Source organism: Spodoptera frugiperda, chromosome 12 (assembly GCF_023101765.2).
Source record: "Spodoptera frugiperda isolate SF20-4 chromosome 12, AGI-APGP_CSIRO_Sfru_2.0, whole genome shotgun sequence".
NCBI classification, from domain to species: Eukaryota; Metazoa; Arthropoda; class Insecta; order Lepidoptera; family Noctuidae; genus Spodoptera; species Spodoptera frugiperda.
The window spans coordinates 4292146-4309104 of NC_064223.1; the positions used below are offsets into that span (position 1 = coordinate 4292146).

Consider the following 16959-nt stretch of genomic DNA (forward strand, 5'->3'; position numbering starts at 1 on the left):
TGGATAGGTCTTTAAAAAAGACATTAAGGTTCCTAAAGCCATTTTTCGTCAAAATCAATCGTTTGAAAGTTAGACGCTTCCAAAGTGGAAAAATGAGTGTACCCCCCTCTAACTTTTAAAATAAGAGAGTGAGGAAATTAAAAAAAATATATGCTATACATTTCAATAAAATGTTTCAACTAAAATTGGTTTGAACGAGATACCATTATTAGTTTTTAAGAAATAAAACTTTTTCCAAAACCACAAATATAACTTTGTCGTTCATAAAAACACTATGTAAAACCAAGTTATTTTATAACTTTTTTATTTAGTCGTCTACTTGCTGCTACGGAACCCTTCATGGGCGAGTCCGACTCGCACTTGGCCGGTTGTTTAATCCCTTTCTCTGTAATTCGTTCGACAAATATTTCTAGACCAAGCGAAATGATACTACATCATTTTTCAGTTTTAGATCGGTCTGGCTGAAGGTTAACAACCGAATAACTGCTTGGCAAATTAATTTTGGGTCTTTTCTTACTTAAATAACATCATACTAAAATTTCAGCCATACTAAAATGATTTGAAAAAATTTTTTTTTAAATCAAAATTGGCGCCTGGCAGACCTTAAACAACATGAAAAATGCCTGGCAATAAGAGATTCATGTTACTATAAGTTCAATAAAAATAATAATAATAAAAAATAACTTCTTAAAATGGTTTGAAAAATTGAAATTTTACCTGTACAAATGCGATGCGCACTGATGAACGCAACGACTACCAGGTGCCAGATAGCCCGTATGATGTCTGGGAGACTGAGAGACATAATATATCTAAAAACTGGCCTTCTTGAAATGCTTGTTTTTTCGACGTTGCTAGCTCTCGTACCATAAGCACGGTCAAATTACGAAGAGGAAAAACAACAGTAGTATTTATTAATGGAACATAATATAATATTTCTAGTCAAATAAATTATGGAGTATTTACTCAAGTATCTTTATAAATTATATATTGTTTTGTCTTTGACTTCTAGTCTATCAAACGTAGGCTAAAAGCTGAATAATTAAAATTGAATACGATTAAAATACTTGTAAAAGGTACATATTAAATGATTAATAACAATTATTTGTGTAATTGTATTCTACGAATCATCTGTAGGTACAATATACATATTCAATTTAAATACATTTTCCTGTTGTGTATGGAAAGAAATATTCAATATTTATAGGAACCTATATAAACAAACAGAGTTTTAAGATATATGTATTAATGTTCTGTGAATTCCCTATCCTGATACCAAAATAAAACTTAATTATAGCTTGCCATAAACTGATATACATATACATTGTACTTATTAATAAATATCGTGAGACATACTAAATTAACTAAAGATCACGGGTTACTCTTGTAAATTAACAGAGAAAAGCTGTACTAGTACAGTAGATTTCGTGATTAAGAGTCCCCGCGTAACTCGAAACTAGTAGAGCTTTTCTCCATTAATTTACGTGAGTAAACCGTGATTATTAGTTAAAAATTGGAATATATTTAAGGTTGCAGGCTGAATGCAAGTCGCTTCCAACTAGCCAATCTGGAAGTCGTTGTCACGTTCAGCAATGGACATCTTGTAGTCATACGAAGATGATGATGAGATATTGTAAATAAGATTAAATGTTTATTCTCGAGAACAATGACATATGCACGTAGCACGTAGATATACAAACACACGTAATACATTGTGCAGTGCATGTACGCATGCATGACAATAAACTATTAATCTGTATCTAGTAATCATCAGTTACATAGTTGCAAATTTTGTACCTCTATGCATTGCACATTTTCAAAGATAAATATTATTTTTTTTGATATATAATTTTTTTTCTGAAATTTTACCTAGCTGTTTAAAAAATGACGTAATTTCTAGATTTATATTAAAAAAAGAAATCACGTATCGTATGTAGTTAGACATAGGTACAATTACATAAAAATACAACAATAACCAACTCCACAGATATTTTAATCATTTCTGCTTTCCTTAATTGATTAGACGGGAAAAGTATTCGAGGCAAAAACGAATAGAAAGATAATTTAATCCAACACACCTTCTATCTATTAAAGTACCAACACACAAAGTTTTTGCTACACATACCAGCAACAAATCAGTGATTTACTACCGTATAAATACCAATACTCGATAATAAAACTTGAAATTTCTCGTTTATCGCTTTCGTAATGTCTGCTAACAACTCGATCGACAGAGTGACGCCGACTCTATTAACTATTCAGTTTTTGTTCGGAAACCGACCAGTAGGCAGTCCTTATACACACACAATGTGTCGCCAATTAATATTCAGGACGAGCGTCAGTTCATAGGAACTGTGTGTAAGCCGCCTTCACATCCCTATCAGTCGCACTGACTCACGCTAAATCGTATTTAGGTAAACGAGGCATCGCCCTCGTACTCGTAATATCAAAAATATGGTCAATTAAACTTACTCATTCGTTAAACCCATAAAGTGAGTTTAATGACGCAGACGGTGAAAACGAAAGGTTTATTTGTTAACGTTATTTACAGTCTGTACCTATTGAAAAATGCATGAATTACCAATTTATTCAAACCAATATTCAACAATCTATTTCTGTAACTTTTGTTATTGTAGTGCGAATAAATAGTACCTAATATTTGCGTTGTTGTCTTCATTACTAAGTTATAATAATTAACGTTTACAAAGACAGTTAGTTTATGAAACAAACTTCACATTCAAACCAATATTTTTTAATGTCTGCGATATGTCTTAAGTTCTTTCGCAGAGTAACGTAAGGTTACGTAACCCCACAAACTAACATGGCAACACAAAAACAAAGCTGCCGAACAAATAAACAATATTCATTAGGAAATCTCGAAAAACGTTAACAAATTACAGTATAAGATCAATGGGCCTCCTTCTACACTAAGTGCTTAGGCCACATCGAGTTTCAAGTCACCAAAAATATTACAGGAGTAAAAAAATAAAAAAAAACATTAAGCTCTCGTTCGAAATTAGAATTTCTTTTTAACCGTCGCCAACGTCCGCTATTTCGGAGTTGTCAATCGACCCCGTGTTTGCTTACTGACAAAGTTCCCGGCGGGCGACAGGTTAAACAGTTTGTATTTCGGTCCTCAACTCCTTTCTTTGTAGCTGAAATAATTACTAAAGCAGAAAACTGAGTGATGGTTGCATGCAGTTGCGTGTAGCGCTGCCATCTATTTTGAGCACGAGCTTTGTAGAGATTTTCAGGAATCGTATTTTAGTCTAGAAACTGAACTAGGTACATATAAGGAAAGTGTATAAACGTAGGCAGGTAAAAATTAAAATGTAAAGTATGCGAGTCTGGGAAAACATCTTCTCTTATAATTAGCTTATTAACTTAAGATACAGATAAGATAGCCATTATTGGGAGCAGCCAGACGAAGTCGCCTTATCTTCAACACAGAAGGTCAAACAACAAATTAATAGATTCACACGCCGATAGATGCACCTTGTGACATACATTAATCTGCCCACACGGACTATCTGCTACCGAACAAATTAAATAATTTGCTTGTTTTTGTTACGTACACTGAAAATATTCCGCAGTTGTCCAAACTATTAGTTAAAGGGACCATTAACGTCCGACAAAATGAACCCGGGGGCTACAGTACAAAAATAACCCTTCCGTTTTGTTTCGTGTTGTAGCCAGATAACATCAAGTGCTATACATATTTGCGTTCAAAGTCAGAGATTGATAGTCATAGGCCCGTGCAACGCTCACGAGCCGAGGGACCGATGTCAATTAAAAACGGCCGGGCCCTAATTGTACCCATTTTAGCTCGATTGCGCCAGACGGGGGCGAAGGGACACTGAGCGCTGAGCGCTGTCGCGTGTCGAATTGCGATACCGTCATGTCCAGTGCACGACTGGAAAAACATACGTTTTATGTACGGTACCATTTCCAATGTAACTTATGGCAATCGTGTGTGAAGTGGGTTTAATGTTTTTTGTTTAAAACCTATAAATTCATATTTTGAATTTAAAAAGTAAGTGCAGGGATTATTCAAAACTGCTTATTTTCACAAAATTGAAAACTATTTGTTACCATTTTTTAACATAAATCACCATACAATTAAAGCAAGCAATCTGTGGAAATGATCTCCACAAAAAACATTTTATTGAGCAATATGGAAAAAATGTGACGATACTCCAACAAAAAATATGGAGAATTGTTACGCAAGACAACGCAACGAGGCTTAGGAATTCGTTAAAGAAGCTAATATTCTCACTAATTTTCCAAGTGATAAAAAGAGTGACAAGTATGCAGCGCGGGCGTGAAACAATGGGACGAATCGATTGGTGACGGCGGACGGCCACGGGTGCGCTCGCGTCACGGTGTGCGCCCTTCTTGCATCGTATTACGGCGGCGGTGCCACAGAACGAAACGTCACTAGACCCCGGCAACTGACTTCACATTAATGCGAAGTGAAAACTTGTTGTACATGATTAATTGACTTTCTGTTTCAGAATTTTATGTCATTTCGTATGGTTTCACGGAAGCGGGGAAAACACGTTAACTCATTTGCCCTACTTCAAACGATTAACATTTCCTGAAAGCTCAGCCTAAGAGCCATGTGTCATAGGCATAAGTACGACCACCAACAAATAATTAAATGTTTCACTTTAAAAACACCTCATCCTGAAAGTAACTAATTAATATCTACTATTTGATAAAAAAATGCCAAGTATACCTATTTTTATAAAATCTTCAAATTCATCAGCATTATTGTTTTCATTAAAAATACATTTTTCCATAGATCGAACACAGTATGTAACTAGATATAAAATCGGAAGGAATTAACAGCAATTTTGTATTTTAAAAATAAAATTTTAAAATATAAAAAGCAACGCCATCTATCGTTGAATGGACCAAACCTACAGATTGTAAAAGCGCCCCCTGGTGTCAAGTAGAAACACTATCACAGCTTTATATAATACACACTAGATGGCGCTGATACAAAGTTCACTATTACCCGTTAGATGGCGTTGATAAATTAAAACAACTATTACTCACTAGGTGGCGCACACATAAATTAAGTTAACTATTACACGCTAGAGGGCGTTGCATAAATTAAATTTTACTAACCTTGAGCAGGCATTGCCCGTAGTGATACTGCATCTTCTTCGATTTCTTCTTCAACATCTTCTTCTGTTATTGATGGCGGTGCAGCCCAACAGCGGAGTCTAACACCGGCCGTGCCAACGTTAGCACCGTTGTCGAGCCTCACACGAGGAAGACTCCTCGATGAATATTCTCCGTTATTATTGCTCTGTAAAAAAATATACAAATATTAGTTCCACAATCTTAAAAGAAATCAAGTTCATTAATTACAATATAATTGTGACAGCATTAACTTGGCTGTTGAAAGTCCCGAAAGACGTAAATTATTTTCTAGTAGGTATGTTGTTAGGTATTTGGCGATGAATGGTGCAAAAACAGTAATAAAATAAAGGAAGCAACTGTCATTAGCCTGCCGCGTACATGTACGCAGGTAGTTAAATGATAAAATTAAGCTAATCACAACACACTTCGGTAAAATTAAAACGGATGCGTGGAATTACTAAAACAGGGACTAATTGAGTGTAGTACATAGGCACTACCTAGATTTATTACATGTACAGTCACGATGACTACGACGACTACTATTACATGTACGCCAATGACATGAATACGTTTACAAATTACTTACTACATATTAATAAAACTGGAAAAGAACATTTTCTAACTAACTCGTTTAGTGATAATTATAAATCCCGCAAATTATTTTGCAGAGAATTACCTAATTGAGTTTAAGTTAAAAAAAATAATTAGAGAAGATGCCAACTCATATGTTTGATTGCTCGTAACTGTATATACAGGGTATGATTAAATATACCTACAGGTAAAACGTAAAACGCAACGGACGAATGAACGACTCACATTTACTTAGCGAGCACGAAGTAGCATCTGCTTACTGATAATGATACGTTATTAAGAATAAATACTGCTTTAAATATGGCCATGTTGTGAGAAGGGATTTGTAAATCAAGCTTTGGGCTTATAGGCTTATCGCTGCAGTACTTTGACCGTGAATAGTGCAGCACAATATAATATCTTATTTTATTCCTCGCTGGGCTTGACAGCGGGCTTCTTATAGTACGTACACTCATTTTGTATAATAATTCTCAACATTGATCATATCCTAGAACCTAATCCTTAATTAAGCTCCACAATATAGATAGTAGAAGATAATAGAAGTGTAAAAAACTTAAAATATGTCAAAAACTTGCAAAAGTAGCTGCTAAACCTAAACGCCAGTCGCCACTATAAAAAAAACATGACAAAGTTTAAATAAAAATAAGCATTGAATAAAATCTACATTTAAATACCAGATGTCAGATAAAATATTAAACTAACAATAAAAAAGTCAGTCGGGACCCATATTGAATGATTTTAGTCTAGTTTATTTAATGGGTCCCGACTGTTACACTCAATTATGTTTCGCATAAGATTATTATTTTTTGTGTATTGATTTAAAGTGTTTTTTATGCAGTCGGGTTTTTTAATTTTTTAAATTTATTTATTTTTATTTAACACTTTTTAGTTAGTTATAATACGGCTATGTGTTTCTCAAGATTTCACCCGCGACACGAGAGAACTACTTCCAATACCAAGATAATAAAAAAATAACACACGTCGATCCAGTTATTTTAGATTGATTGCGTAACACAAAGAGAGTAAAGGAATTAGAAAAAGAAGAAGGATTAAGGGCAGTAAAATTTACTATTTACAAATTTCGTAAACGGTCTAATTCTTTAAAGAATTTTCGTCGTGTGGACTATTTAATATATTTTTTTTAGATCTTTTATTGTGAGGGGTTTTTGTCCGTAATAGTATTAATCCTTATCCTTTTAAATAGTCTATTAATTTTCTACATTAAATGAAGATAAAATTTGCTCTTTACACTGTTTCAAAATTTCTACTAGTTTTAGACAAAAAACGGTCTTTACAGTTGACGCGTCGCATGGGCTATAGGTAAACGACTATGTAGATAGATTCCTTATTTAACGTTCAGCAAAGCGAGGGCGGGTCGCTAGTCCTGTATTTATAAATAAATTCATTGTAAATAATTTAGTTAAGACGTACTTTTATTATCACTTTTCACTTTTAAGTTCAGACACCGCTAGTCAATCGCGTCGCGTAGTAAACTAATACGAGTATTTAGTTTGGATAATAAAGAACATAATTGCACATAGTATTTTTTTCTATATGTCAGTGATATACCATTTTGGAATCCTCATGATGAGCTCTTTAATTTGATACCCATATTGTAGCAAATAAAAATTATTTTTTTTTACTCCTATCTAGGGCGCCTCACGGCCGCCATGTTGGTTTTTGTTTTACGTCACATATCTAAGAACACTTGGGTAATTAAGACGAATCCAACGATACCCTGATTGTGGAAATCCATCAAGCCGTTTCGAAGAAATGAGGTAATAAAGAATATTAGGCTCATACATACAAGATACGCGCGAAAAACATAACCCTTCCTTGGCAGTCGGGTAAAAATGAGCATGACAAAGTTTAAATAAAAATAAGCATTGAATAAAATCTACATTTAAATACCAGATGTCAGATAAAATATTAAACTAACAATAAAAAAGTCATTAAAATCCTATTTGTGTACCTAAGATATTAGTTATGTGACAACAGTTGATTATTCAAATTCAAGAAATAATATTATGCAAATATTTGAACTATCAAACAAATGTATAAAACCAGTGTTTCTGAGGACGTCAGCTTGTATCCTATGGTGGTGAGTAACGGGCTAACATCCCGTCAACTCTCGTCACTACTTAGCATTATTGCTGCTTTTTTGCCAAGCTATTTTAGGAGATCCTGCCTTACGGCGGATTTCGCGTAAGTCACTGCGAATGAGGCTGTCTTACTTAAACCTAAGTTAACACATGCAAATGGTAAGTTAGCAGACGTTTATCCAAAACAGCAACGGTATGATAGCATTATTCTCTGCACATATTAAAGTTGATAATAAACAATCTAGACCTCATGCTGATTAGATTGACTCTACGAATACTATTGCTAAATATTTAAAAAAAATACACATAGGTACAACTTTTTTTCATTTATATAGTTAAGATTACCAATTATAATATTATACCTCACCTAATCGTAATTTATGAACTAAAACTTAGATAGAAAGTAAATCTAAAGTCACTAAAGTCAGTACTTGAGCCGCGGCCAAGATAATAACAATCGATTACAATCCAATAATGCTTTGATTACAAGTCACTCTGCGTATGTTCATATGAGACACGTACGCACTTAGTCAATACAAGTGGTGTTATGAGTTCATGAGCAACCGGTGCGGCTTACGACAATTAATTTATCCAATTAAGTGCTTGAATAAAGGTGTAATTTGCTAGACTGTAATACAGGGTAATATGAAAGTAATTAGGTACATTGTGGCGGTCGATCGGTTTAAATATCGTGGGAACATGGAGTATATCAGTCGGGTTGTTCGAGGCCTTATACGGGTCCTCTCGTCAGTCGGAGATCATCTCACCCAGTAAGATAGTGTACGGTACACGTTACCGAGAACTGCTTACAAAACTTTGACTTGATTGGATTGATTACAAACTAGTTGTTACCGTTTCAAGATTATACGTTGTTGGTGATCGGTGATGAGATTAATGCTGTGGGAATATTTTAATTTGTTGCTTGTTCTACTGGAATGGAGATAAGTGTGTGTGGAGTGTAATTATTATAGGATCTAGATGTGTGTCCTACGTGAGATATTGAGATACAACGCTAATTGTGTATGCGTGTTAAGAACATAATTATGAACTAGTAACTTTTAACTAGGTCGAAGTTTTATGAAAACTTTTCAATTCTTAAAATTTTGTATAAGTAAAGCATACATTTCCAAAGCGTAACAAACTTTACTATAAACATGACGCTTATCATTTCATTCACAATTTCAGCATCAGTTCCATTCATTGATTCTCGAGAGTAATTTATACTTTGCGCACATTAATCAGTAATTGGCCGACATTAATAACAAATGACTGCACACTAGTATCTGCAGAAAAAAGGTCACAATGCTACCACGGTGAGGCATATTGTTGCACAATATCAGTGCACTATGCAACTATTACTGGCTATTGAATAAATTCCATACAATACAAGTGACTAAGTGACTACAATCAGTATTTCTATTTTCTGAGACTACAATAGGCTGCCTATTGGTGGAAGTGGGGAAAAGTGTCTGGTGGTATAGTCTCCCTTTTAATTTTCGTCTAGTATAGTATTGTTTTATTTTATTTTCAGTGGACGTCTCTCGGCTGATGATGATGATGATATGGTATAGTATTGTTTGGTTTAACGATATTTTAAAAAGCTTAGTAACAACAGTGCCGTCCTAATGCCTGATGTAAAATATTGTCTTCCATTATTAGGGGCACGATTAAAATTGAGTGTAAAATTTAAAACCTCTTTCACCACTATCTTTAACTCCTATATACCAAATAACTTAGCTGACTGTACCTACAAGCGACAATATAATTGAATAGGGCCTAGAGGTGTAACCAAACTACATAGTACCTCAGTACTGCAGTACTTAATGACGGAAGAATGCGAAGCTCGCGATATTTCCCATTACCCTGGTATGACATCGCCACCTCGCGACATGTGAACGGAGAATACCTGATGCGTGACGTACGTACGCCACTTGATACCAAGTCACCACGTCCTTGTCGTACCTCTCTAATGATACCTGTCACATGATCGTTTCATTAGATCCGTAGTACTTATTGATTTTGTTATGATTATGTTCGTGATTCAACTGAGATGTTTAATGAAGATCGAAATACATATGTCCTCCTCCTCATCCCATTTCCCTGTTTTACGCATTACCACCACCAAATTGTATTTACTTTCATGATATCGACGGTAAAGTATCAATACATCCTAACTGTATTTTTTTTCGAAATTAATCGAAATAGTAACTAATGTATGAAAACCCAAGAAATGCAATGGTTATTTTTTTCAATTTGTGTAAAACTTAGACTTTTGTTATTCAGAGGCAATACCTCCATCGACGGCGAAGTACCAATGTACTTCCCATAACCCTCTGAAGTCCCATTACCCTTAGAAGTACCAATGTACTTCCCATAACCCTCTGAAGTCCCATTACCCTTAGAAGTACCAATATACTTCGCCGTCAACATAGGTAATTAAAAAGCATGATATCATTGTTATACTTACGACAGAAGGTGACTTCTAAGTTTCCATGAAAATATTGACAAGAAAGTCATGTTACAGTTACTTGAAATTCAATTAATAATATTTAATTCATATACACGCTTACAATAACCACTATTGTCGTATTATGTTTTAATAATATTAAGAATTTTAAGCTGAAACATTGTGTTATTTTTCAAAAATAACGTTGGCCCATACTTGGATTTTAATAATGCATACAAGTTCACAGGCACATGACATCCACCCCCGAAACAGAAATGTGCGGATCACACAAAGAGTTGCTCCGTGCGAGAATCGAACCCGCTACACGTTGCATGTAAGCCAATTGCCCAGCCACCGAACTAACCGTGCAATCAAAACATTGAATACAAGCCATTCTAAATAGATTAAGAATTACTTAACAAATTCCCATCTAACTGGAGCTGACACCACAATTAGTTTGGACTAAATAAGTAGCGTTCTAGCGGCCAATATTATCGTGGGAACGTTGCATTTAATTAGCTTGTATGTACTTGGACATAGAGGCTATATTACAGTACCCTCTTGGAATGTGTAGCATAGATGCATGTTTCTTGATCTACGATCGCATCGTATATACAGAAATGAAGGATGTTTGGGTAAACGAGGGACGTATTGCAAAAGAATGTTTAGTAGAACCTCATCCCAATTCCCGACAATGCACTAATAATTAGTTACGTACTAATAATGAACACTTAAATGCGAAACAAGTATAGGTACACTAACACTTAAATAAAAAAAGAACAATATTGTATTGTTAGTGTAGCATGGATATCCGCAAAGTAACGCCTGATTCTATTCTATTACAAGTATAGGTTTTAAAACCCATTTATTTACGATACTCATTTGTGGACACCACCTGCATTGACCGTTTGTGTCAATCAGGTTTTGTCCATTATACATATATCAAAGTTTTCCATATCTATATATCTTTATTAGGTGTAAAAAAACACAGTCTTAAGCACAATTAACATTTATCAGAGTGTTTGATTATGTTCCTCGTTAATTCTAACAGCCACTATGAAATGACAAGTTGTTGGCGACAAGCCTTTGGCGATGTGGACAGTGACAAGAGACAAGAGACAAGATCACTGACAACATCGTAGCACATTCACTGGAACGACATCGCTGGCTGACACTCGCGACTGTCGTGGACAGATAAGTAGCAGTCTTATTACACGTCAGCGTACATTAAGATATATTAAATAAATTAATACACATATGTACAAATGCTAATATAAGTAGCCAGTATTGAGACCTATGTAGTCAGTACCGTCACGCCTTTTATCACCGAAGGGGTAAACAGAGGTGCACAATACGACATAATGCCGCTGTACAATGTACACCCACTTTTCACCATTTATATTGTAAGTCCCATGTAATAGGGGGTGACCCTATTGACCCTATTTAAAAATCCCAGTACTACTTTGCCCGGCCCGGGAATCGAACCGGGGATGCCTTACCCGGCAGTCGCACTTGCGACAACTTGACCAACGAAGCAGTCAGACCTACCTACAAAAATGGTAAAAGAAATATACATAATTACATTTTCTGTTTATATTAGGTGAAGTCGTATTCTTCATTAAACGGAAAGCTTGTTGAGTAAATAAACAATGGCGATCCATTTGTTAAGGTGTTTATTTAGTCTGACAAGACAGTAGACACGTCGTAAACACTAGGAGCTAGACACAACTTCATTATAACAGACGAAGAAAATAATGTTCCAGGAACTATTGATTAGGTCTGATCTACTTATTAAGTTGTTCTGAGGAGCGTCCAATGGCATTACCTTAAACTTTTATACCGAAAAATCGGGTTTGTTTAATCGTACAGGGTAATTTTAACCCAGAACCAATGAAAAAGTCATACACGCTCTGTTATAGGTTACTTTTGTTAAGGTAGAGGGTTTCGATTAAAGTGAACTTACTTGGTAGTTAAGTAAAAGTACTCGGTTTTATTTTTATTGTTCTCAATCGAGTAATTGCAAGTTGCAAGTATGTTTAAGTTCTGGGTACAATCCCGAGAAAAAATACACTTCATTCGAGCACTTTCTTAGAAACTCCATACCCTAAATAGGTCGGAATGATGAGGTTTTAATACAGTCCAGACGCACAATTGACGGCCTGTATGTATAATTAAATGCCGCTGTCAGATTAATGAACGTAAACGATGATACCAACAAGGACATCACTAACTAGGTCACTTTGTTTCCAATCAATTTTAATACTTACTGCACTTTATTTAAACAGAGCTTTTGTTCTGACTAATGTTTACTGAATGATGACATTAAATTTAATAGGATAGGTAATTGGGAGTAAATTGATGTTTAGAATAAACCAGAATTATTGATAAGACTGATCGATGATTGTGATCAGTATATTAATTGCATGGATGCTACAGTGCTCCTTTTAAAATGTGAAACAAATATAAAATGTATAACAATTTCTGTCTATCAGGTACAACTAGACCACCAAAGCAATCAAACCTTTAAAATTAGAAATCAACTATACTTAATTTAAAACCACTCTAATCATAATCACGACCCATACAAAATTAAAAATGCCTAATTAATAATGACATAAGCAAATATAATGAAATTGCCATCGTAATAAATAATTATGAGATTCAATTAATATTGAACTTTAAAAAGGCGTGTAGTAATTTCAATATTCTTTGCTGGTCACGTCACGATCGTTGCATTAAAGATGGTTGCCCTTCTGCGTTCCAATGCTCAACAGTTGTATGTTTATAAACACCGTGTTTTGTTCCCCGAAAAGGCACAAAGAGATGCACGACGTACTTTTCACCAGTTGTGCATCAGTTTAGTACTTTCTTATTGTTTGTTTATACTGTGAAATCGTTTCTTTCATTTTACTTTTTTCTGTGAACTATTTAAAAGACTTCAAGATCAGTACCTCTACCATGAGCTTGAAGCAATAACATTTGTCGATAGTTACTGGCGACGACGTAAATTTTTTGTATAGCAAATAGTTCCACAGATAACCGGTAGAGGCGTTGTAAAATTTGACATACAAAAAAGTTTCGTCGTCGCTAGCGACTATCGACAAATACTATTGCTACTGAGGTTGACTCACGGTAGAGGTAGTTTTACATGTTCATCTTAGTTAATAATAGACAAAAATATATCGTTAAAACATATTTTACAAATTACACCATATCTAAAGCGCCCATATAACTCATTGCTCATTCTACCATAACTGTCCACACTGACTAGTACAATGTTCAACAAGTTATCAGTTTTACCGCTCTTCCCGTTATTAGAATCTAGGTTCAAATCGAGCGCTTTTACCATGCCACTTTTACCCGTTAATGTTCTATGTTCGATCTGTTTGAAAACTTGTGAACAGCGGACTGAGACATGGCACATTTATTACGGCTGATGCGCTCAAAGTTTCAAAGCAAGTTGGTGCGTAAAACTGGTAATAAAAAGTGAACGAGCGACATAATGCACGGCGTGTGCAGTGTGGCCTGCAGACGCTAAATGTGACCTAATTAGGAAGCTTCCTCCTTGCAACTGAGACTTGATGCGTTCGTGCCGGACACAGATATATGAAAATGTGGAAGTTATATTTGAGAAATAATTATGTGTTTTATAATAGAAATGAGGTGAACATGTGTTATCATCTATATTAGTAGCTGTATCATATATATTTTTTAATTTATGTGTATGTCAATATTCATAAATGAGAGAAAAAAAGTAATAGCTCTATCCTGGCGAAAACGTGTCGTTGAAATTTTCGTAACTAAACAAAAATTGTTCAGTGTCATAACCTAAACGAGCACCTGTGATTACATAACAAACAAATTGCGCGGCCTACATTAAACAAGAATCAACACAAATTCGCTTCAACTGCATAAAGATAATGATAGTGTTGGTCAAATCTGATATATGGAGAGTAATGTATGACACGTTACAACCGGCGGACATTGCACCTTGTAATAGACACTAAATATAGGTCGGAGAAAGCTGTATGAAATTAGAAACGCGTCGAGAGCCCTTTGAAATGTAGGCAAATAAATTATGAAGGCCTCAGCGTTGAATTAGCTGTATCTGGTGCGACGTGATTACCACGAATTATTTTAGATTGAAGGTTTCCTACAGTCTCGTGGAGATAAGTGGGCTAAGCACTGGGCACATATTTGATCAGTTAAATCTTAACAGAAATGGAGTGTTGACAACATTGTTTATAATGATAGTTAGTGATAATATGGGTAAATAATACTTATAATGTAACTTGTGCACCTAACCTACTTACAACTTCCTATTTGATTTTTTCGTAAAAATCATCTTGTAAGCTTTAGTATAAAGAACATCGGAAGTACCTACTTATTAAGTATCTTGCATACATCCTCATCACTTGCCTTCCTTTAAGGTCATCGAAATCGGTCAAGTCGTTAAGGAGAACTGATTACAAATACACACTGACACCATTTAAATTACGAATTACGTTAAGGAAAGTACGCGTTACTTCGAAGAAATTAATAATATTGGATATTTACAATAAATTACAGTGAAATTAATCATTGATATCGAATTACAATAATAAATCATGTTCATTAACAATAGTTTATGAACAATGTTTATACGTATAATTAATTAAGGCTGAACTTAATGATCGATGTGATTTTGATGAACTGATCTTTGAGCAACAATATAGCATAATAGTTTGTATATAGTCTGTATACATTTGTATATAATAGTGTATAACCATAGTTATTTTGATGAATTATTTAAGTTTGATCATTAAATACGTGAGAATAATTTTATTTATATTATTTTAGCCCTTCAACAAAGTCTTCCCGTAATTGCAAACACTACGATAATGTATGTTACTCTTTAACTGATGAAACTAAATAGTTCATATCACGAACCTCACACTCAGTACACAGGTTTGTTTAAAAGGAATTTCATCGAAGCCGATATCAATACATTTACAGTAATCCAAATGACCTTATCCACTAAAAAAACAATTTTAACAAAAAAAAAACCGACTTCAAAAAATAAATATTCCAAAACAAATTAATATGCACTAAAAAGTAAAAGAAATAATTGCGTATTTTTCAACAACTTAATAGATCAACTAACTTTACTAACTCATCACACACATTATAATGTAAGTAGGTACAATTATTGTTACTTCTGGAGTCGGTGTCAGCCAACTAAGATGGGTTTGTTATTTACCTATTATCACAACAAAACATTACAGTTTTACACCAGTTGTAAGTAGGTACTTAACCACCACTCCGCCCGTGCCGTGCTAGTTGTTGGCGTTTCCTAGGCTGACACCGACTCATCGTTGTATGTTGTATGTATCGTATATGGTTACGGTGCCATTTACATCGCCACCATAACCCAAAGTAACTTCCAAGTATTAGGACAAAGAGGTTGGATATGAAAAGCTTTATAATACAAAAACCTTTAAAATTTGACTGAGTACTTTGACTGAGAACCCTAAAGAGTTAGGGTTCGAGATGAGATCTTAGTTGGACATATTTGATTTTTGTGTTTTTTAATGTTCTTAGCAGTATTAATGAGTAGTCTATTGAGCAAAGGGTTTGGTTACCTAGTACAGCAATGGCGAACCATTGACACGTGTTCCCTTGATGGCTTGCAGCACAATATTTTGGTTACGTCATTGCTGTACAACACAATATCTATGTTTATGACTGTCCCTATTAAAGATTCAGAAATTACACAAATGTCTCCAGTTCAGCATAAGTTTTGCTTAAAAACTACCACCAAAAAGAAATTCGATTTTCATAATTCTTATAGTAGTGGCTATATAAAGGTATCATTACTTACCCCTTCAAAGAAAAGTGATACATAATATCATTATAATAGAAGCTTGTTTGGAAAAGCATTAAGTAATTAATGGTAAAAATCAATTATAGTAAACGTGAGTGTTACTGCATTAACGCAAGCTCCATTACTCATTACTTGATATAGAAAACGTTTGTTTGTCTGGCTGTGTGTAGAGACTCAACTTGTTTGAGTTTAATGTTTAATACACATTCACTTTAATTAATAATTTATATCTTTACATTTATGTTAATGTAAAGAAGTGAAATTGTATTTATTTCTGTAAATAGGTAACATTAAAGACTTTGCTCGTCAATATTATGTATAAGAAATATTTACTATCTGAATAATTAGAGAAAAACATTGATTAGAAACTCGGAGGTCACAGTCTTTTAAAGTCTAGACAAAGAAAAATATTGATTGAGAACCTTGCAAGTGGTCTTTTGAAGAAATAGATAACCATACAAGTTTGAATATAGAATTCGTATTCTATAAATAAGGAAGCTTTGATAGAATATAGAAGTAAAATCATGTAGGTATTTGTGTTGAAAATTAATAAGAAACTCAATAAAGAGTCTTCATAACTGACTAGTTACCTTTCGAATTATGCATTCAGTATTGCAATGCAATTTTAATCAACACTGCGACACCGGAAAGCTTTCATATTCACCTAATGCAAGATGTAACCAAGAAAATTTATATGATAATGATTTCCGTTTTGTTATAACATGAATTTTAAAATATTTACATTAAACATTAAGGTACGTAATATTTACAGCTGAACATGAGATTTGAATACAAGAGGACCAACATGT

The 16959-nt window shown here is 34.3% G+C and overlaps 1 protein-coding gene across 5 annotated transcripts in view; it reads right to left on the bottom strand.

The window, feature by feature from the left end:
• LOC118263127 (ras GTPase-activating protein raskol-like) overlaps positions 1-16959 on the bottom strand; it is a 156869-nt gene that overhangs the window by 85171 nt on the left and 54739 nt on the right. For all 5 annotated transcript variants that reach the window (XM_050697213.1, XM_050697212.1, XM_050697209.1 and 2 more), the window contains one exon: positions 5131-5314. In XM_050697213.1, coding sequence (XP_050553170.1) covers positions 5131-5314 — 184 coding nt within the window. The remainder of the gene's footprint in view (positions 1-5130; positions 5315-16959) is intronic.